The following is a 22,820-nucleotide window of genomic DNA, read 5'->3' as shown; positions in this document are numbered from 1 at the left end:
TAACTATTTAATTACTGAATGTCTCTGAATGTCTCGTGGGGGCTGGTGATACACAGCGTGACAGCCCCCACATACAAGTGCACAAGCCTCACTGAAGCCTCTGAACTTCTGGTAGTCCCATTGTGATGTTTTTCGCTCTTCCCAGGCTCCAGGAGGCTTGTCTGAAACCTTGGGGTGGCAAAAAACATGCCCCAATGGGCCAACCAGACTTTTTCTACCATCCCCAGGGTTCAGGAAAGCTTCTTAAAGCCTGGGCAGAGTGAAAAACAGCCCAAAAGCCCGACTGGAAGTTCAGAAACAAACTTCCTGTTGAGCCGTTAAGCTGTTGGGCCGTTGGGCTGTTTTTACTGTCTCCTGGATTCAGAAAAACCTTCTGAGGCTCCGGGACAGTGAAAAACACTCCAACAGGCCACCGGAAGTCCAGAGGCTTCAGTGAGGCCTGTGTGCTTGAATGGGGGGGGGGGGCAGCATTCCCTGAACCCTGGGGAAAGCAAAAATGGTTGAAAAAAAGGGCAAAAATGGTTGAAAATCAGCGGGCCAGCACACACATGCATTCTGGAGTTGATATCTTGTGTTCCCTCAGATATGGCTCTGTGTGCCACCTGTGGCATGTGAGTCATAGGTTCACCAACACTGTGTTAGGCACTGGGAAACTTTTTTGGCACAAGTCAAATCTCTAAAAGAGACATACTTCCACATGAAGCAAAATAAAACCAAACTGCTCATACAGTAACATCAGAAACTCACTAAAGCAGATTTTAAATACATCTGAGGGGAAAGATTAACAGATGAGGGATAAGATCTACTTCAAAAAGGTGGAGATGTTTCAGCAAATACATTAAAGTTGTAGAATCAATACTGTATTTATGTATGGTTTGATTGAGTTGTATGATTCTTTTAATTATTAGGGTTTTTAAATTGTTTTTAATATTGGATTTGTACACTGTTTATTATTGTTGTGAGTTGCTCCGAGTCTCCGGAGAGGGGCGGCATACAAATCTAATAAATTATTATTATTATTAATTATTATTCCTGTTCCTATGTAAGAAATATATCCATTGGCTGTCAGACTCCAAGGGGGCGGGGGAGAGGTCTTAGCTAACTTTGTAGGCTTTTGTCTTTGTTCCACCAGGCATGGCTGATGTAATCTTCTCAAGTGAGATGGGTTTGAGATTCCTATTACGGTTCTTCCTGTAGAGTGTAGATGCTTGCTATGTAGAAAGATTGCCCATTGACAAAGGTGGGGGGCAGAATGAGTGAGCTGGGCTCTGGCCTTTAATGGTCCATTGACAAAGGTGGGGGCCACTAAGAGTGAGTCCCTTTCCCTTCTAAAAACCTGTTTGTCCATTTTCTCATCCAGAGAAATATTATATTCTGCCTTTTAAAACATTTTCTAAAATATTTCATTCCTTCAGGTGAGGGGTAGGTGCTAACTTCCTGCAATCTTCCTACCATACAGAACATATAATTTCCTTTTAAACAATGATTTTCCTTCTAATAATAATAATAAATGGTGGAGGCACCATTTTCAATAGCTCCCGTGGCTACAAACGAAGTTGAATGCTGCCTGCTCTTATGATAAACTGAAAACTTACTCAAACCGTGCTGTATTTGGTTGTTGTTGTTTTTTTTAGCTGTACTATTTTTCTTTTAGCTCCTCCAAGTCCATTTCAATTTAATTCAGAACGCTTTTAATGGTGAGATCTTATTGCTGCAAGAGTATGGTGCTAACAGAGGTAGAAATACAAGACTATTCATATCCTCGGAACTGAAATGAGCAGAAAACTCCAGAACGTAAAACTATCTCCTAAGCAGTTAAAAGCTTTTTGTGCATTATAAAAGCAATTGGGAGACGTTTCGGGAAGAAAAGCATTAATTTCCCACTGTTGTGTGGTACAGAGCAGTGATTATGCTGAACAATGGAATCAATTTGTTTTGCAGTCACCTTTTACAAAGTTTGACCTAACAAGGGAAGGTGTTACTTTACCTCTTCCCCACCTGTACCTGCAAATGGCAGCTACATCCTTTTCTAGCTAGCTGCCTCCTCCTTTCATCTGGATGAAGAGCAGCCAAGAACTGGAAAATGAATTTCGTCAGCATTTCAAGGCTAGCCCTGTACTCTGCCTCGCTCTACAAAATGGGTGCAAACGCTTCACATCTCAAACAAATTACTCTGTTAAATTGCCCTTGGTGGGGAAAGAGCTTCTACTTCAACAGACATAAAATAAAAGGCAGCACAAGAAGTTTTCTTTTTTCCATTAAACCAGACTGTGACAAAAGCTATGCATAAAAGTTTACATAAAACATACATCATCTGTTTTCCAACCCCCAGAATGGGCTGTCTTTTCATGGCAAGGGAAGAGAGGAATGAGGAATGAGCAAAGAACATCAGTAGGATATGTCAAATGGGTATTTCACAGCAAGGTCACCCAAAGTGTCAAGGTCATTCCATCTGCCCACTTAAAGAAAGCAGGTACCTATACTGGAACGTAGCATATAGAAAGATGCACTAAAGTGACAACAGAAAGGAATCAAATCACACCGCACAGGTAAAGCCATGATGAATCACTCCTATACCTTTAACCAACAAAACTGCAGTGATGGAAAATATAGTGTCAAATTGAGTGGGTGGAGGTAGGTCAGATGGCCCTCAACATGCTACTGAGGAAGAGCTGAGTAATTTAAAATCCTGATGGTGTTTATGACACAGCTGGATTAAAGCCTTTCAGATGTCTAGTACTTGATGTGGCCATAGATATGAAGATGAAAATCCAATCTCTTTTTTAGAGATAGAACAATTTCACAAGCAATAAATAAAAATTACCGTATCTTTTTAAACAGTAAAAAAAAGAATGAAATAAAAGCAAAAAAAAATTATTATTTTTTGCTGCTTTAAGTAGTCATTGGTAAACCAATTAGCAGCAATGGAGAAAAAATATAGAGATGTTCAAAACAGAAAAAGTGTTTTGAAAAGGATTCCCTTTTTCCTCTCCTCTCCACTCCTCTCCACTCCATTCTTCTCTTCTTTCTCTCTCTCAAAAAAAAGATAATAAAGGATTGGCACAGATTACAAATTGGGATAGATTTGTTTCTAACATACAGGTGAAACTCAAAAAATTAGAATATCATGCAAAAGTTCCTTTATTTCAGTAATGCAGCTTAAAAGATGAAATGTAATATATGAGAGAGACTCATTACAGTTCTCTCTCTGAAAGGAACTTTTTTATTTTATTTTATTTTATTATTTTATATTTTATTTAATTTATGTTATTTATGTTATTTATGTTATTTATTTATTTTATTTTATTTATTTATTTTATTTATTTTATTTATTTTATTTTATTTATTTATTTTATTTATTTTATTTATTTATTTATTTTATTTATTTTATTTTATTTTATTTTATTTTATTTTATTTTATTTTATTTTATTTTATTGTTTTATTTTATTTTATTGAATTTCCAGGCCACCCTTCTCCAGTGGACTCAAGTCGGCTTGCTCCAAGATGTATCAAACATAGAGTACTGAACTTCCAGAACAATAATAGATATACAGCAATAGACAGTGCAAACATCTTAAAAGCACATTGAAGATAAATATCCCTAGTATAATGCTAAGTAAACATTTACCTCTTGTTGAATCAGAACTCCCTGCATGATTGACTTTTTCTTAGGCTACGGATTTCTACAGATTCTTCCCTTTAATTGGTGATGAGGGTTACTTTTAAAGCCTACTTCTTTAGCTCCTTTGTGGATTCAGATTTTTTTTTTAAGATAAGCCAATTTTATTTTTATCTGAAATAGGGAAGGGAATAGGAGTAGTTTTGCAGAGGGAGATGGGCAGCATATAAGTGCAATAAAAAATACACGAACTGGAGCATTTTACATTCTTGTGTATTGGCCATTTAAGATGTAAATCAACAATTTGGAGCATTCAGTGAACATGAACATGGATGTGCTTCTCTGACCATTTTCTACAATCCTGAAATACTTACATGATTTGACCTGTCACTTTCATAATTCATTCTCAGTTGTATCAGACTGGTGGAGATTGTTTTATTGAAATATTTTCCTGCATGTGGTTTTTCAGGTTTCCTAAAAAGGGTCTTTTCCAATGTAAGTTTAATAGAATCTTGGTGATGTTTTTACGAGGTCCCACTCGTCATCTTCAGGCTGGTGCTTTTGACTTCGTGCTAAGGTGAACAAAGCGTGGTCTGAGCTGCCATTGCTCTATAAATATTGGTGGGGGCGTGTGGAGTACTGGTTCAACTGCTGCAAATGAGTTGGTTGGCTGTGTTGTAACACCCTGATTAATTGATCGTGTAACACCTTGAGTAGTTGATGCAGTTAATGTTTGCAGATTAGGGTTGACATCGTGAGTAGCTTTTGCAGTTGATGCCTACAGACTAGTCAGTTTTTCTGTAATGAATGCCTGTAGTGTAACATGGTTTGGTTTGGCTCCAAGTTTGTAGTCTGGCTATGTGTTTATGGTGTGTATCAGTTAGCTTTGTATGGGTGTTGGAGGGAGGTGTAGTGTGAGGTGCCGCTGTGATTTGGCTTCTGGGTGGTGGTTGTATTTTGTCTGTGGGGTGGGTATGGTTTTGGGTCTGGTGAGGGTGATTGGTGGTGGCAACCTGCATTGTTCTGGGTCCGGTGTCAGTTTTTGTGGCTGGGATTCGTTCACTGATTAGGGCTAGTTTCCAGATGTCTGGTAGGTGGGAGGCATTGTCATGTTTATTCATGTTGTGGTGGTGTTTCTCTATTTCAATGGCTTCCATAATTATTCTCTTGTTGAAGTGTTCGGTTTCAGAAATTAATTTAGTTCTTTCGAAATCAACTTCATGTCATGTTTTTTGAGGTATATCCATATATATACATACACACATGCATACACACACTCTCTCTCACACACACACACAAACACATGCGCAAACGCACACATATACATACACATACAAATACCTATACAAAATAAAATTTCTAAAATGAATTGGAGCAGGTTATTTTGGTATCACAAAATAATATGGGACTGGGTCAATTGTACTTATATTTTTCCAGCTGTCCAATGAAAAATATTTTTTATTTATAATCTCCTCTGTCCCTGGACTATCAAATATCTAGAAATGCCACATATCATGCCAAAAATAATTTTCCTCTTGGTCTCTATTGGTCCATATCTATACAGGATCTGATTTGGAGAAAATCTGACTTTCAAAAAGGTTACATGCTCATTCTTTTATTTTTTAAAATTTATTTACTTACTTATTTTGTCAAGTACGTATTGGTAGTATAGAAAGATATAACAATGTTTATATACATGATACTAATAAGAGAGAAACATTAGGACAGGGGACGGACGGCACTCTGGTGCACTTATGCAGGCCCCTTACTGACCTCTTAGGAATCAGGTCAACAGTGGATAATCTAAGGGTAAAGTTTTTGGGGTTACGTGATGATACTACAGAGTCAGGTAGTGAGTTCCATTACTACTAGGTTCTTGATATTTGGGGAAAATAAATGAGAACTGTTATTTGTATTATATAGTTTCATGCTTCCTGTTCAGGAATTTAGGTTCTGCAGTAAGGAAAAAAGTGGGAGGGAAGCTAATTTGAGCACTAGACATTAATGTTGGAGATGCAATAGCATATATTTAGTTGGGAGTGACTTCAAAGATGGTTCAATCAAGCTTCTGTTGATTAGAAAATTTGTCCCCTTATTTATACTTACTTTGCATAGAATTGTTTATTGGCAACAAAGAAAGTAGAAAAAATTGGATGCCCAGAAAACAAGGATCAAGACCTTAGAAAGAAGTGTTTAGAATTGCAATAATATAATTCTAACAGATTCTGTGATTTCCCATTTTTAAAAAATTGTCAGTCCTTGTTTGTTCTTCATATTCCTGAAATAATTCTTCGATTCTTCCTTTTAGACCCATCCCTCCTCACTAACCATGCTGGATTTGCTCCATGTAGCTCGTGATATTGCTTGTGGTTGTCAGTATTTGGAAGAAAATCACTTCATTCACAGGTCAGTAGGAAAAACTATTACGTATTGCAGAAGGACCATTCTCTCTCTCTCTCTCTCTCTCTCTGTGTGTATGTGTCTGGTTTGTGGCTGACTTGCATCAGGTTAGTATACAAGCCATGGACAACAATGGTTGTGTACTACCACCCTCTAGAGGTCTGCTGCTTTCAACAAGAAAAAGAAGGAACTGAGGTATGTTTTTTTTAAATTTCTTGAACAGATTTACCAGTACTGTATATTCTGTGTTTCCTTTAGGAGCTCAAAATGTCCTATATAGAAATTATTATTTTTCAAAGCAAGTTTGAAGTTTTCTACTTATGGATTTTTAATTTTGGCTTTCCTATTTGGAAAGTGAGCGTGCTCGATTATTTTAACAGTAACTTTAGCTTTTCAGTAACTTAACAGTAATTAATTTTTTAAAACAGCCAATTGTTCTTTCTCTAGAGATATTGCTGCTCGAAATTGCCTCCTTACTTGTAAAGGTCCTGGAAGAATAGCTAAAATTGGAGATTTTGGGATGGCCAGGGACATATATAGGTGAGAAATATTAGTTATTATTTCTTATTATAACGTCTATAAGGGAATATATAACATTCCTTTCTATAATCTCTCCTCCTCCCGCCCTCCCTCCCTCCCTCTCTCTCTCTCTCTCAGGCTTCCACAAGATTTATTTTATTGTTTGCATTGATCTTTTTCAGATATTTATATTTTGCAGTACTCAGGAGGATATGGATATGGATATCTTCATTCTGTGTATTATTACTATTATTAGTCCTTGTTTATTACTATTTTATCAGCCACTTTTGGTATTGCGTTGAAACAGAATCCTCTCCAACCTTGTTTTCTCTATTTTCCTCCTACTAAGCAGCAGGGCCTTATCCTGAAGCTTTATCCATTTTTGTGTTGCCCAGACCCATACACACTCTTTTGCTACTGTCACTGTTCATCACATATAAAAGTAAGGAAGAAGGGTCAGGAGAATTTATTTTTATTTATTTATTTATTTTGTCCAATACACAATGAGGGTTTTAGTGGATATACAGTGAACCCTCGAGTTTTGCGTCCTCAAGGATCGCGAAAGGGCTATTTCGCTAGTTTGCAACCCGGAAGTAAACTCCACCATCTGCGCATGCGTGCCCTTCCACGCATGCATAGATGGTGGAGTTTCCCCGCCGGGCAGAGGCTTCCCTGGGTCTTCCCCCTCTTGCCCCGTAAGACCCCAGCGGCGGTGGGCTGGAGCGAGAGCTTGGGGCACCCTAGCTCCGCTTCCCAGCTGGGAAGCGGAGCCGGCAACAGCGTGGGCGGGCGGGCGGCGCGCGCGAGCTTGGGGCAGCCTAGCTCCGCTCCCCAGCTGGGAAGCGGATCTAGGGAGTCCCCACCGCGCGCGCGTTGCTGGGGGAAAGCGCGCGCGCTTGGGAACATCCCAGCTTCGCTCCCAGCTGGGGAGCGGATCTAGGGAGTCCCCACCGCGCGCGCGTTGCTGGGGAAAGCGCGCGCGCTTGGGAACATCCCAGCTTCGCTCCCAGCTGGGGAGCGGATCTAGGGAGTCCCCACCGCGCGCGCGTTGCTGGGAAAGCGCGCGCGCTTGGGAACATCCCAGCTTCGCTCCCAGCTGGGGAGCGAAGCTGGGATGTTCCCAAGCGCGCGCGCTTTCCCCAGCAACGCGCGCGCGGTGGGGACTCCCTAGATCCGCTCCCCAGCTGGGAGCGAAGCTGGGATGTTCCCAAGTGCGCGCGCTTTCCCCAGCAACGCGCGCGCGGTGGGGACTCCCTAGATCCGCTTCCCAGCTGGGGAGCGAAGCTGGGATGTTCGGGCACCCAGGGAAGCCGTTGCGCGAGCAACGGGGTGGGCGGGCGAAGGGCGGGCGGCAGTAGAAGCAAAAACACCATCTGCGCAAGCGCAGATGGTGTTTTTACTTCCGCACCGCTACTTCGCTAAAAATCGATCATCGCGTGGGGTCCTGGAACGGAACCCTCGCGATGATCGAGGGTTCACTGTATATCTATATACACATAGTAAAATACATGATGAAGGTTATAGAGGAGATACTCATAGTAAAATATATCTAAGAAATAATAGAAAATAAGATATAGTAATAGAACATATCAATGAAAGAATAGAAGAAGAGATATAGGAATAGAAGAAAGGTATAGGAGATATAAGAGGGGAATAGGACAGGGGACGGAAGGCACTCTAGTGCACTTGTACTCGCCCCTTACTGACCTCTTAGGAATCTGGATAGGTCAACCGTAGATAATCTAAGGGTAAAGTGTAGGGGGTTTGGGGATGATGAATGTAATTACTGACTCTGGAATTTCTCCAGGGCACCAGGATTAATGAATCTGCAGTTGTTAAATGGGAAGGCTTGAATAATCTACTGTAGTACAGTTGATCTTGATAATGTACATTATTGTCCTCACAGTGCCCTCTAATGTCACTCTGGAGAATTACTTCACCACATATTTCTGTACAGTATTGATTCTGGCAACAAACCAAAAGCTTGGACTATTCATAAACAGGATTGGATAAGGGGATTTTCTTGGCATTTTGCAAACTTCCCTTTGAGAATGTATTCTTTGTAGTAAACATGGAAGACATAAAAGAAGTGAATTGTTTGGATTATTCATTCCAGGACAATGAAGTTTATGGGCATATTGTATGTCAAGCAACTACAATGAATCTACAATTCCTAGTATTACGTTAGGCGGTAGTGACTAGAAATGGCAAAACCCATAGCCCCAATACAGTTGGAGAATTCCAGCTTCAGGAGGCTGGTTTATATAGTCATATAAGTTATACTGTCAATGCCCCAAATAACATCTGAGAAATAAATCAGAATCCACTCCAGTTCTCAAGCAAAAGGTTCGATTTACATTTTGTTCATCCCAATACTAATTTCTCTCCAATACTCCACCCAGGTTAAGGTTCATCTCACATCCCTACACCCAGGGCCGCCATCAGGAATTTTGGGGCCCCATACAGCCTAAGTGTCTGCCCCCTCCCCCCACCATTTTAAAACTACTTTATTTTGCGACCTACCAATTATGTATTAACCCCCCCCCCCATTTTTCAATTTGGCCAGGCCCCTGATGCCAGTAGCAGTAATACTGGCCTATCGGCGGCCCTGCCTACACCCACAAGTGCAATCACGTGGACCAGTCCGGTGCAGGGATTCACCTACTTCCTCTTTCGTACAGTTAACGCAGAACAAAAGATGACCTTGGACACGGGGAAAGGAATTTGTTGTGGCTATAACTTCTCTCCTGCCCCTCACAATTCCCTAATGCTGTGTTACTGTGGCAGGCCAAAGCCTCTAACTCCACATGATGGCTTTTGACCTGACACCTACATAAAACACCATGGCTCATATCAGCCCAAGTTGCAAATGAGATAACTTCATTTCTGCCTATCCTTTGTCAGATGAGGCCAAAAGAAGAGCAGTTTTGTCAAAGGGCCATCAAAAGACAAGTACAAGATGGCAAGAGCCATAATCAGATCTGCTGACCTGTGAAAATAAAGGGAAAAAAATAAGCAAGGATAGGAGAAACCAGATCCAGACTAAAGCATTCATGTAATGGGTGAAGCCAGGAAGAAAATTAGATTTGCTTTGATTCTTCTGAATTGAAACTGAATTTAAACTGTACAGTGTTCCCTCGATTTTCGCGGGTTCGAACTTCGCGAAAAGTCTATACCACTGTTTTTCAAATATATTAATTAAAAAATACTTTGCGGGTTTTTTCCCTATACCACGGTTTTTCCCGCCCGATGACGTCATATGTCATCGTCAAACTTTCGTCTGCCTTTAATAAATATTTTTTTAAAATAAACTTTAATAAATAAACATGGTGAGTAATAATCTAAATGGTTGCTAAGGGAGTGGGAAATTGCAATTTAGGGGCTTAAAGTGTTAAGGGAAGGCTTGTGATACTGTTCATAGCCAAAAATAGTGTATTTACTTCCGCATCTCTACTTCGCGGAAATTCGACTTTCGCGGGCAGTATCGGAAAGCATCCCCCGTGAAAATCGAGGGAACACTGTATATGGTTAATATCATTACTCTCTAATTATGTATTTACATATGTACCAGCTAGGGAGACAAATTTTCTTCAAGATGTAAATTGATGGGAGACCTCATATTCTCTGATTGAGAATGCTAAAAGCTAAAAGAAGAATTTTTTGGAAACCAAGGTTTGTCAGAGAAGTAGCCAAGGGCCTTTTACTAGGATGGAGATCACTTTGAAGAAGAGCAAGAAGCTTACGTCCTTCTTGGAAAGGCTAAGGAGTTTCAACTCCTTGTAATCCTAGTTGGGTTTTCTCCCTTTTCCTTTTCTGTTGCATTATTCTATGCTTTGGTTATGTCTAGTTTTGGGGGTTGTTGTTTTTTTTCTTTTAAAACCCCCCCTCTTCTTTGCCCTTTTCCATTCAGTCACCACTTTATTCTCTCTCTCTTTCTCTTTTATTCCCAACCATTGCCATTTTTACTGGAAAAAAGGAGATCAGTCTATGTTTCATGTGTAGGTCTAAAATTTTGCACACCTCACTTTTATACCATAAGGAATATATGTGCAATGTTTCATTGAAATTGAAGGTGGTCGAGTGGGGACACCTGGTCCGCTTGCCAAAGAATGACCCTGGAATGTGTTCCATACAAGCATTGATTTATTTATTAGGTAGGTGATCCTGGGCAATAGATTCATAGAGAGTTGGCATATCTAGATCGACAAAGTAGGAAAAGCATTGGACAGCATTTTGCTTTTTAGTTTCTTATTTTATTTATGTATTTATTAGATGTGTATGCTGCCCCTCTCTGTAGACTCCTTATTCGTTATTTGTGGGAATTTCCTGAGATCTAGGGCCATCTTCCTTTTGGGTAAATGACTTAAAATGTCTTTTACATTTTATATATTTCTAGGGCAAATTCTATGACTTGTGTTTTATAGTTTACCTTAAAGAATAAAAATTCTACACACTTTCCTTCTCCACTTACTATACTGTCAAACGCCAGGGAAATCAAGAGATTCAGGCAGTCCAAATGAGTGTAAAGATGTATTGCAAGCTTAAATTCTCCATAGGAATCTGAGCTACTAACAAAAATGAGTAGGATTAAGAAAGCATTCAAGATGAGCTGGACTTAGATCTCTGTTGGGGACATGCAGGGACTTGGGACTGAAGACGCATTTGGGCTGAGCCTGGTCATCTCCTCCACAAGAGCACACAACAGATTTAAACTTAATATTAACCACTCCAAACTTGACTGTAAAAAATATGACTTCAGTAATCGAGTTGTCGAAGCGTGGAACTCATTACTGGACTCCGTAGTATCATCGCCTAACCCCCAACACTTTACCCTTAGATTATCCACGGTTGACTTATCCAGATTCCTAAGAGGTCAGTAAGGGGCGAGTACAAGTGCACTAGAGTGCCTTCCGTCCCCTGTCCTATTGCTCTCCTATATCTCCTATGCCTTTCTTCTATTCCTATATCTCTTCTTCTATTCTTTCATTGATATGTTCTATTGCTATATCTTCTTTTATATTCTTTCATAGATATATTTTACTATGAGTATCTCCTCTATAACCTTCATCATGTATTTTACTCTGTGTATATATATATATATATACCCACTAAAACCCTCATTGTGTATTGGACAAAATAAACAAACAAACAAACAAATAAATAAATAAATATTCCTGATTAAGTTCTACCTTTAGTCTACATTTGCTCTGTGAGAGGAAGCATTGAGCCCGCGTGTGACAGAAATGCCCCCTCGTCCTTCTGAAAGTGGATACATCCCTGAAATTCTCACCTGATCCCACATTGCAATTTATAGTCACAGTTTGGTTCCCCATATTCAAACTGTTGCCGTTGAAGAGTGGAACTATTGCTTCAAGCAGATTTAAGGATGTAATTATACGTAACAAATAATCATCAATGCCATTTGCTTTGTTTAGAAAAGTAAAAGATGTATATTCCCCCTTTTTCTTATAAAAGAGAGAAAGAAAACAGTCACCCAGCTGTCATCAGCAGAGCTCTCAGAGCTACCCACTTCAATCAAACTGCTGAAGGAGCCAACACTTAACTCTTGTTAATATTCTTTCCTCGACTGCAGAGCCAGCTACTACAGAAAAGGAGGGTGTGCAATGCTGCCTGTCAAATGGATGCCACCTGAAGCCTTCATGGAAGGGATATTTACATCCAAAACAGATACCTGGTAGGGTTGCTCAGAATTTTCTTTCCATTTGGCAAGCCAACAGCTGCTCGGAGGTTTAAAATACCAGTGCTCACATTTTTTCCCCGATAGAAGCTGAAAAGTTCTTTAAGCATGCTGTTTTCTTCTGCCAAATAATATAGCTTGTCAAAGAGGTGTCACAGTTCCTTGACACACTATAGAAAGGAATAGATCCAAAGCTACCAAGAGAGAATAGTTAGAATGCATGCAACATAAAGGACTTTGAAAGAATTGCCCTACTGTTTAGATAATTTTGCTCAGATTTCTGCAAATAAACTTGTGGTTTTATTTCTTGCTTTTCTGCCACCAGGTCATTTGGAGTGTTGCTGTGGGAAATATTCTCGCTTGGATATATGCCATATCCCAGTAAAAGTAACCAGGAAGTCTTGGAATTCGTCACAAGTGGAGGGAGGATGGATCCACCCAAAAATTGCCCTGGCCCTGTGTATGAAAACTTTCATGCTCCATAAGCTTATGCCAAAGATTAAATTGCTTTCATTTCTGACTTTCCCCCCCGCTATATGTATATATAATCAGTCAGACACATATGCAGGGCATCTGTCTGATAAAACAAGTAATGTTAGAAGCAAAAAGCTGTGATGTAGAGCAGGGGTCTCCAATCTTGGCAACTTTAAGACTTGTGGACTTCAAATCCACAAATCTTAAAGTTGCCATGTTTGGATATCTTTGTTGTAGAGAACTCCTTTCCTTGGTACTAAGCAATCAACATTCAGAGAGCATTGAAAATAACCTGTTTAGGGAGTTTCTTATTGTCTACACCAGTGTTTCCCAACCTTGGCAACTTGAAGATATCTGGACTTCAACTCCCGAATGCTGGCTGGGGAATTCTGAGAGTTGAAGTCCAAATATCTTCAAGTTGCCAAGGTTGGGAAACACCGGTCTAGAAATAAGTGGTAATTCTGCACTACTTGAGTTCCCCCAAATTTAACATGCCATTTTGTTGCAGGATCAGCATCTGGAATAACAGATTCATTATTCATTAGGACATAGGATGGCTGTTCTTGCTTGCTTCAAGAGAGGCTCATTTTTGATGATTAGTCGCAGCCATCATAGCCCATCCTAATCAATAGATATTCTGTTATTCAAAGTTCTTATTCCCTAGTATTAATTAAAGGCCTTTTCTTGTAAATAATGTAGATTTAATTTATTTAATTATGGGTAACTGTGTAGAATAGAATAGAATTCTTTATTGGTCAAGTGTGATTCGACACAGGGGATTTTTCTTAGTTCTCAGTGTACATAAGGAGAAGAAAATACTTTCATCAAGAATAAAAAGGTACAACTTTTTATTAGCTACTAATAAGCTATGAAATCATACTAGGAAACAAATAAAAACAATATAATTGAAAGACACAGGCAACACTGTTATAGTAATAAGTGGGAAGAGATAAATAATAGTAAGGAAGAGAATCATAATACTAATGCAATCTTAGCAATTATTTGACAGTGTTGTGGGAATTAGTTGTTAAAAAGTATATGGCATTTGGGGGGGAAACTGGTCCTGTGTCTAGTTGTTTTGGTCTTTTTGAGGGTAGAAGTTGAAAAAATTATTTAAATAATCTAAAGTATAAATAAGTTCATGGTTCTAAGAAACTGCTAGTGAAATATTCCACATTTTTTTCTTATATAAATCGATATTAGAGACCTAGTTTGTGTAGTGATTAAGCATCAGTCTAGAAACCAGGGGATTATGAATTCTAGTCCAACCTTAGGCACAAATTTTATTATTTGTTTGTTTGTTTGTTTGTTTGTTTGTTTGTTTGTTTATTCTAATTTTATGCCACCCTTCTCCTTAGACTCAGGGCGGCTTACAACATGTTAACAATAGCACTTTTTTAATAGAGCCAGCATATTGCCCCCACAATCCGAGTCCTCATTTTACCCACCCCAGAAGGATGGAAGGCTGAGTCAACCTTGAGCCGGTGATTAGATTTGAACCGCTGACCTACAGATCTACAGTCAGCTTCAGTGGCCTGCAGTACAGCACTCTACCTGCTATGCCATCCCAGCTGTAATGACCTTGCCCACCCACTTTGCAAGAAAATGGCAATGGCTGTTCCTGAAAATCTTGCTGGAAAATGTCAGGGACTAACCCAGGCAATTGCCAGGAGTTAACTATGACTCAAACACACACACACACACACACACACACACACACACAGTATGTTATTTGGGCAATATCCCTATATAAAGCTTAGTCTAGAGTGAGCATCTAGTTTTAGCCAAGTAATGGCTGGATGCCATTCTATTGTTTTCAAATTGCAGCTACGATGCTAGTTGACAAGGATCAAAAATTCATTTTTGAATGGTAATACAGTGATACCTCATCTTACAAACGCCTCATCATACAAACTTTTCGAGATACAAACCCAGGGTTTAAGATATTTTTGCCTCTTCTTACAAACTATTTTCACCTTACAAACCTACCGCTGCTGCTGGGATGTCCCACCTCCAGACTTCCGTTGCCAGTGAAGCACTTGTTTTTGCGCTGCTGGGATTCCCTTGAGGCTCCCCTCCATGGGAAACCCCATCTCCGGACTTCCATGTGTTTGCGATGCTGCAGGGGAATTCCAGCAGGGGAATCCCAGCATCTCAAAAATGAGCGCTTCACTGGCAACGAAAGTCCAGAGTTAGGGTTTCCCAGCGAAGGGAGCATCAGTGAAATTGCAGCATCGCAAAAACACCAAAATCCTCGAAACCCCACCTCCGGACCTCTGTGTTTTTGCTTCGAGCGCTTTGGCTGGCAAAGGGGGTGAATTTTGGGCTTGCACGCATTAATTGCTTTTCCATTGATTCCTATGGGAAACATTGTTTCATCTTACAAACTTTTCACCTTAGGAACCTCGTCCTGGAACCAATTAAGTTTGTAAGACAAGGTATCACTGTATTAAAAAATGTCATTGTGATACTGCTTATTCTTATGCTGTGACAAACTGAATGCCAACCTAAATCTGTCCTTTAGCGCCATTTTGTCCTCATTCTGTTGTAGATATCGAATAATGACCCAATGCTGGCAACACCAGCCAGAAGACCGGCCAGACTTTGCCATTGTTCTGGAAAGGATTGAATACTGTACTCAGGTAACCATTTCTCTCAGGCTCGATTGCTGTGTGTAACACGGTGCAGGAAAAGGCAAAAGGGAAACATGCCAAGCCTACCGAATATAGTATATTGATAATGTCTTTCTCTCAAATTTCTGGGCTCACAGCCCTCACTTAGCAAGGCAAGTGGGGAATGCAAATGTATTTAAAAAATAGTTCATCTCACAACCACATAAAGAATAGGCCATCCATATCTAAAAGGGATGGTTAGCTTTGATAGATACTTATCTATGACTTTTATTGTCCTTCTTGAATAGACTATATTTGCACAAACCTGCTAAGTCTTCAGCACACCTGAAGTTAATTATACTTTATTTGGTTTTCCCAAACCAGAGTAATGTTTTTTGGCTGCTAGTGCAGGCACAACGTGAAGTCATTGTACTAGAAAAAGCTACATCCTAGAAATATACTCCAGGTTCACATTCAAGTACATCTATCCCATATCATTTTAACAGGTGTTTAATACACCCAAAATGAGTAAATGTTTTAAAAAACAGGACCCAACATATTTACCATTGTTATATCTGCAGCATATGTTTCAAAGACAATCATATCTTCTTTTAGATGTACTGTATTTTTCGGACGATGAACCTTAGGTTTTTTTGGAAGAAAATAAGAAAAAAGCTGATTGAGGGATGCATGGCCTCATTGAATACCCTCAATCAGCTATTCCCAGAAGTGAACTTTAGTAACAGGTTTGCTGTGAGCTCTGTGCCTTGCTTTTTCTGCCTGTGAAACCTCCATTTCAGAGGCATTTTCCAGCCTTTAAAACCTACATTTCAGAGGCATTTTTCCATGCTCTGAAACCTCTGAAACAGAGGTTTCAGAGGCTGGAAAAAAAAGCCTCTGAAAAGGAGGTTTCACAGGCTGTTTTCAGCCTCTGAAGCCCCCATTTGAGAGGCTGGGCAAGACTACATTTGGGATATGACGTACTACATTTTCACCCTCTTTTATGTGGGAAGGTGCATCTTATACTCCAAAAATATAATAATTGGTGGTCCTCATGGGGCAGCAGATCAGAAGTACAGCCTGTCTCTTAAATATTTAAATATTTCTTTCACCCAATCCGAATACTGTATACTGTATCTTTAAAAAAAGTTTTGTTTTGTTTTATCAACTCCTAGCATTTCAATATTTCATTAAACATAATATGCATAATAGCAGTGGAATTGATCAACCACAGTGAGAGTGTGCACACTTCACAAATTATTATTTTTTTTAAATTGAAAAGTTTTTTTCAAATTTTTTGAATCTTAAGAGAACAACAGGCCTTCTGTTAACTGGTTTAATGAGTGCGAGAAAGAGGCACTGTTGTCTTGAAGAATCCACTCATAAGCATGACTTCCACACCGAAAACATGGAATCCATGCATGTTTTACTCATATGAAAGAATGGTTTATTCGTCTTATTTTCTGCCTAACAGATGTAATTATGTAATTGTGATTTTTAATATTGTCAGGAAAATGAAGGAGAGAACATCCCTGTTTCTGAACAAAAACATATCATTCCACTAGTGTTTTAGTCATATCTAGAAGATAAATACATGCTGAACTACTGTCTCTCCTTCCTTATAGGATCCAGATGTCATCAATACAGTTCTGCCTGTGGAGTATGGGCCATGCATCGAAGAAGAAGAAAAGGTTCCCGTACGTCCTGAAGATCCTGAAGCAATTCCTCCCCTGTTAGTTTTGCCCCAGCGAGATAAAAAGAGTGCTGAGCAGCTCCTGCCTTCCCCGTCCGCTCTCCCTTATGTCATTCCAGCAGGAAAAGCTCTCGTGAAAGCAGCTGCTGTTGAGCCAATTACCCAGGCTAACATCCAGACTACCCTAGAAGGGGGACATGTCAACATGGCATACACTCAATCGATTCCTGCAACGGAGCTCCACAAAACCCGGGGATCCAGAAATAAGCCCACCAACCTCTGGAACCCAACATATGGCTCTTGGTTTTCAGAGAAGCCAGTTGTCAAAAAGACTTCTCCGCTGGAGAAAGAGGCAACAGAGCAGGAGGATTCAAGGCATGAAGGCAGCTGTACTTTGGGGCCCAGCGTAATGGCTGGAAGGTTGCCAAGCTCCTCCCTTCTTCTAGAACCATCTTCACTTACAGCCAGTGTTAAGGAAGTGCCTCTCTTCAGGCTTCGCCATTTTCCTTGTGGCAATGTTAACTATGGGTACCAACAGCAAGGCCTTCCCTTGGAAACCTCAGCCCCACCTCTGTGCCAGCAGTTACGAGGACCATCACCTTAGGAACCAGCTCAATCAACCTCTAATCTTCTTGACTTTCTTCCCATGTGACTCGTGAGCCTTGGCACAAACTTCGGTGTCAACCATATAGCAAGCACGAGAACAGAACCAAATTCCCTTCTGTTATGTGCCAATCTGCTCTGAAGTGCCATCACCCCTGAAGCTTTTTTTAAAAAATCTCTTAATATCTCTTAATTTTATCAGTGCTCCTTTATATACACACCTACACAATCGCATCTTTAAACATACATAACTCTCTGAGATAATAGTCACTATTACAAGCAAGGCCCTGCCCTCAATTGCATAATATCACTTGCATGGTTGTTTGCTATGGCCTTTCCTGTGTGCTGCCTCCTCTTAGTTGTTTATATGCCATTTCAAAATTCTCTGGCCAAGTGTTTAATGTTTAGGGATTTTCTATACTGCCAAACAATATTTTGGATGTCCTCATGATTTCAGCGAAGATAGGGAAATGTCGCCCTGTCAAAGGCAAAGTCACATAACATGGACTGTGAAAGAGCTCATACTCAAATAGCATCATAGCTACCACATGCATGCAAAACTATGGAGACCTAGCAACAGAATAGCTAAATGTGTTAATGTCACTCCTTTTATTCTGAGGTGGAAATTGCAAAAAGTCAAAGAACATGACCAAATGAAATGGATTACCTTGGCAAGGCAGTAAAAGCACTCTCCTTTTCCCATCTATTGTGATCGTTGGTTGGCAACAGTTGAGCAGTTAAATCTAACACTTATCTTTCAGCATGTATTCATGTCATTGATGGATCTGCCAAAAAGTGGCAGATGAGCAAAGGATTATCAAGATAGTAAAGGCCAGATTGCTTACTACTGAAACTCTCATTATGTCACTGTCATTATGTCATTGCTGAGGGCAAAGCTTGGCAGAGGAAGAGAGTCCTTTGGTATGAATATCAATTCTTCCAGGGTGTGAAGATACTAATTATTCTAATATGTACAGTAATTTAGGAACCAAGGGATGTTAGAAAATCCTCATTGCCCATTTTCAAAGCATATATAATATATACATATACTGATCAAGTGGGTCTTAAAACAACAGTTACATTAAAATTCAGCATGCCATAGAGCCACAATCCAACATGTTTCACAGTTTGTTAGAAACAGCCATGAATTTGACTTGAATTGAAAAGGTTTATTAAAATATCTTACTTTGTGATTAGTTGCCAAAATTGTACCTACACAATAATACCTACTGGGTGGAAAAAATGAAGAGATGGTGATGCTTGTGGTATGAGAATATTGATACAAATGTAAAGGTTAGCATTGCTCCAAGCAGGTAAACTAGCATTGAGCCAAAGTTGCTACTCAAGTATGCAACTTTCAATCAATTTTCTAGCTAAAGTGAAAATAGTAAATTATGTGGTACTTGTACTATCTTATGCTGACCCAATCTTTGCATCACTGTAAAGATAAATGAAGATCAATTTGCGCCTCCTGTTTTTGTTTTAAGATTCTAATAAAGAAATGCAGCTATAGTTCTGTGCAATTTGCATTGCATAATATCATTAATTTCATTAGGCCTTACATGCAAATTAAGAAGAGTGATCTTCCTCAATGAAAGCAAATGTTGTTGACTGTCAGTGGCTCCTGGCTTGCTGTAATAAGGGTCCATAGAAATTGCTCTGTAAATTAGGCAAACAGAACATTTGTTAACCGATCCCATTGACGGAATATCACGGTCCTGCAAGGAAATAACCAAGAATATAAAGTGAGGCTGGCTTTCTCTCTGCTCTGAACAACCACTTATTGTCATTTTTACATAGGCAGCCACATGTTCTGTAGTTGAGTCAGGGAGCTTAAATTAGTAAGCATGTGGGTTTCCTGCTTGACATTTCTACTTGCACACAGCAAAAATCACATTCTTTGTGATAATTGTTCCTTATACTGATAAGACCAGCAATTACCAAACCAATCAACAGTTACATTCTGTTCTGCCATCACAAGAGGGAAACAGCCGAACCCTTTAATTGCAAGAATATGAGAAACTGGACAAGCGATTATATCATACAGTAATTGCTTCTACATAACAGTATCATCTGATAGAAAGAAATTTATTGGAATAAGTATGAAATTTCTCTCCTGAAAGTCAAGAAACAGTTAATCCAAGGAACATTTTTTTCAAATCCAGTTGTGCATTAAACTACAAGGAAATTTAAGGTTGCAACAGAAGAACTCGAACAAGTACCTTGCTTTCAAATAAGATGTTTATATATAAGCAATTACAGTGGCAAAACTGTTACCCATTACACATTATTTAAGAGGCAGTTTGCTCTCTTGTGAAGATGGGATCGTTTTGGTTGATGCTAATCTTATCACTGATTCCTGTTTTGTGCAGCTCAGGATAATTAAAAGCAGGTTATGATGCTGCAGTAACTATACCAAACCTCATGTCGTAGCTTATTCATATCCATTATGTAACTGTGTATGCAGTACTCGTTTTGCCTCTTTCATTAGTCAAGAAAGGCACTAGCCAATAATTTCTCTGGAGTGTTAATTGTAATTTCAGTATATGCCAAAATTCATAGAAAGCGCCACAAACCAGTAACTATTCTTATCTTCCCAGAAAAAGGGCCTCAATGGTGTGTTATTTTGCACCCTTGAAAATAATTATACTGAGATGTGGTTGCTTTAAGATTGTGTATAAAATGGTAAGCCATATAATTATCTAAAGAAATAAATTTATCTTGATGCTTGCAAAACCTACAAACCTCATTATGAAGAGAATCTTGAGTCTTTCCGCAGCAGTTATTTATGGAGGACATAGCTGTAAAAATTTAGTCGACAAACCTGTTAAGTATCTAGCACAAGTGCAGCATCAAACACTACAGAATAGCATCAAATGCTATGCCAGGAAAAGCAAACAGACCACAACTGAAGCTGTTGGATCATCACAAATACATGGGAATCATGCTGATCTATAAAGGAGTTTGTTCCCTGAGAATAACCCTCACCTGGGCAGGTCACTTTCAGTAACCTATATGGCCAAAATGGCAAGTTTAGGAAAGAGCTGAAGGAATGTATCACACAATTTTTAACTGATCAAAAATGCATATCTCTTTCCAAAGCATGAGCTCTGAAGCTATATGGAAAAGACATTCTTGCTTCCCTATCATGAAGTTTTACAGGGGAAAGCAATGAGCAAAAATGAATACAATTGCTGCCAAGTCTTAATGTCTGTACACACACTATAGTTGCACTGCAGTAGAACAGAAGCACCACAGACAGACAGAGAGTAGCTAATCCATAATTACAGTTGGGAGAAAGGTATATTATAGGAAAATTAATGAAGCAGAGTCAAGGTGAAACTAGGATCCTTAATCTCCTGTATTTATAGTATGAGTCATTTCCCCAACTATTCTTTAATATCTGTCTTAATGGCTTCCTCCAAAACATAGTCATACCTCCAATAATAAACTTAATAAAATGGTAAAATTAAGATAGAATTGGAATTTGCTTTGTTTTACAATATAGCAACTTTGTTTTTTTTTAAAAAAGGTGTACAGCAGACTTGGTGAGCATTGTAAGAAGTGTTTGGTTCAGTAGAACTCCAGTATCAGGTTAGAAAGGCCAATCTTGAACTGTAGCTTCAATTCATTTGGTTTATTAGCCTTGAACAACACAATAGGAAAACAACAGGTTAAATAAGGTAGAGTTCATGGGTAAGACTAATAGACGATATGCTCCTAGATCCATAGCTACCCCACATTTGTACAGACTTTTTTCAAATTCTGAAATTCAGGAAGAGTATTCTTTTTATGGGAAAGGGAGTGAAATTCTAACATAGGTTCAAGGGATGCTGCAAAAAAGGATAGTACATTCAAACATAACATCTTTTTCTCAATTTTGTCTGGAATGACACTGCTGTATTACTTTTACATTGTGTCTCTCGTCTGGTATTAGATGCATGAGAAGTCAAATTGAAAGCATATTGAAAAAAAAAGGCTGTTTTTTCATGGGATGTACTCTTGACGTGGACATGCATAGAAGTGCCGCAAAACACAACAGAACATACGGTAAATGTATTTCCTTTCATTCTAAATCTACAAATTTAGGCCAGGGGAATGGAATTTCGCTGGGCTCATTCTGTAGTGCAGAATAACTGCTGTTCTTTAAGAATTTACTTTCAGAAATCTGCTTCTGCAAGTGAAGCCATCAAACTATGGCCAAACCTTGAACAAATACTACAATTTCAAAGACCTTTTGCAGTTACACCTGGATGTCTCCCCTCTGTGCCTCTCTTTGTCTGTATTAGAGCTATGTCATTAGGAATGTGATTCATGTTTGTACAGAAGCTTGTGCAACATTACTCATAAACCAAGGGCCTATGCATTTCAGGGATCCTTCTCAAAAATCAAATACTAATATGTCATTACATATTTTCTATTGTATTTGTATTGTAATCAAGTGTAGTGAACCTAAAGGCATGAAAATAAAATGACTGTAAAGGAAGGCATGTGTTTCACTGGTATATTATCTTCACAATTCAAAAATTACTATTACTGGGATATGAAATACATTTGGTCAGTATATAAAAGTAGGCAATGGATAAATACCTAACAATAATTCTAACAAGGAATGAACATTTGAATAGAAAGCTTGCTATTAACTAAAAAAATGTTAAGTTGATTGAACTAGATTAGCAGTGACTCAAGCTATGAGGGCCAGAAGTTACAGTTTGTGCTGGTTAAGAGGGGAGCTATTCAGTTTAAATGAGAGCCCAGTTTGATATAGTGCTAAAGGAATCGGGTTAGAAACTGGGAGACAGAGTTCTACTTTCACTTTAGGCACAACAGGTGACTTTGGGTGAGTTGTTTTCCAAGCCCCAGGAAGAAGGCAATGGCAAATCACTTTTGGGGGGGGAAACTTGCATGGAAACTGCAGGGAGTAGTCCAGGCAATCTCCAAGAATCAAGAGAAAAAACAAAATCATTTAAATAATGATTTTGATAAATAATAATAATAAAGATGGGGCAACTGTTCTAAATACTGGTATATGTTTAAAAAAAACCTTGCAAAACCTTATATCTGGTAACCTCACAGCATGATGCATTGGCTTTAATCTAAAGAAAAGTTGTTATTTAGGCTTACTAGAATAATGGACAGACAAAACCATTACCACTCTTTCGTTACAGTATTGTTTCTTGGTGATTATACTGTCATAGCAG

General features: G+C 39.1%; 1 protein-coding gene across 1 annotated transcript in view; it reads left to right on the top strand.

Moving 5' to 3' along the window:
- Positions 1–22,105, top strand: part of ALK (ALK receptor tyrosine kinase) — a 169,957-nt gene extending 147,852 nt beyond the window's left edge. Inside the window, exons 16-21 of the mRNA XM_070734303.1 lie at positions 5,929–6,026; positions 6,468–6,560; positions 12,133–12,234; positions 12,563–12,697; positions 15,263–15,353; positions 16,949–22,105. Coding sequence (XP_070590404.1) covers positions 5,929–6,026; positions 6,468–6,560; positions 12,133–12,234; positions 12,563–12,697; positions 15,263–15,353; positions 16,949–17,620 — 1,191 coding nt within the window. The 3' untranslated portion in view covers positions 17,621–22,105. The remainder of the gene's footprint in view (positions 1–5,928; positions 6,027–6,467; positions 6,561–12,132; positions 12,235–12,562; positions 12,698–15,262; positions 15,354–16,948) is intronic.
- Positions 22,106–22,820: the final 715 nt, after the last annotated feature.

This window comes from Erythrolamprus reginae, chromosome 1 (genome assembly GCF_031021105.1).
Source record: "Erythrolamprus reginae isolate rEryReg1 chromosome 1, rEryReg1.hap1, whole genome shotgun sequence".
Taxonomy (NCBI): domain Eukaryota; kingdom Metazoa; phylum Chordata; class Lepidosauria; order Squamata; family Dipsadidae; genus Erythrolamprus; species Erythrolamprus reginae.
Note: the sequence above shows the minus strand (reverse complement) of the source record. Positions and strands in the feature narration are given on the sequence as shown.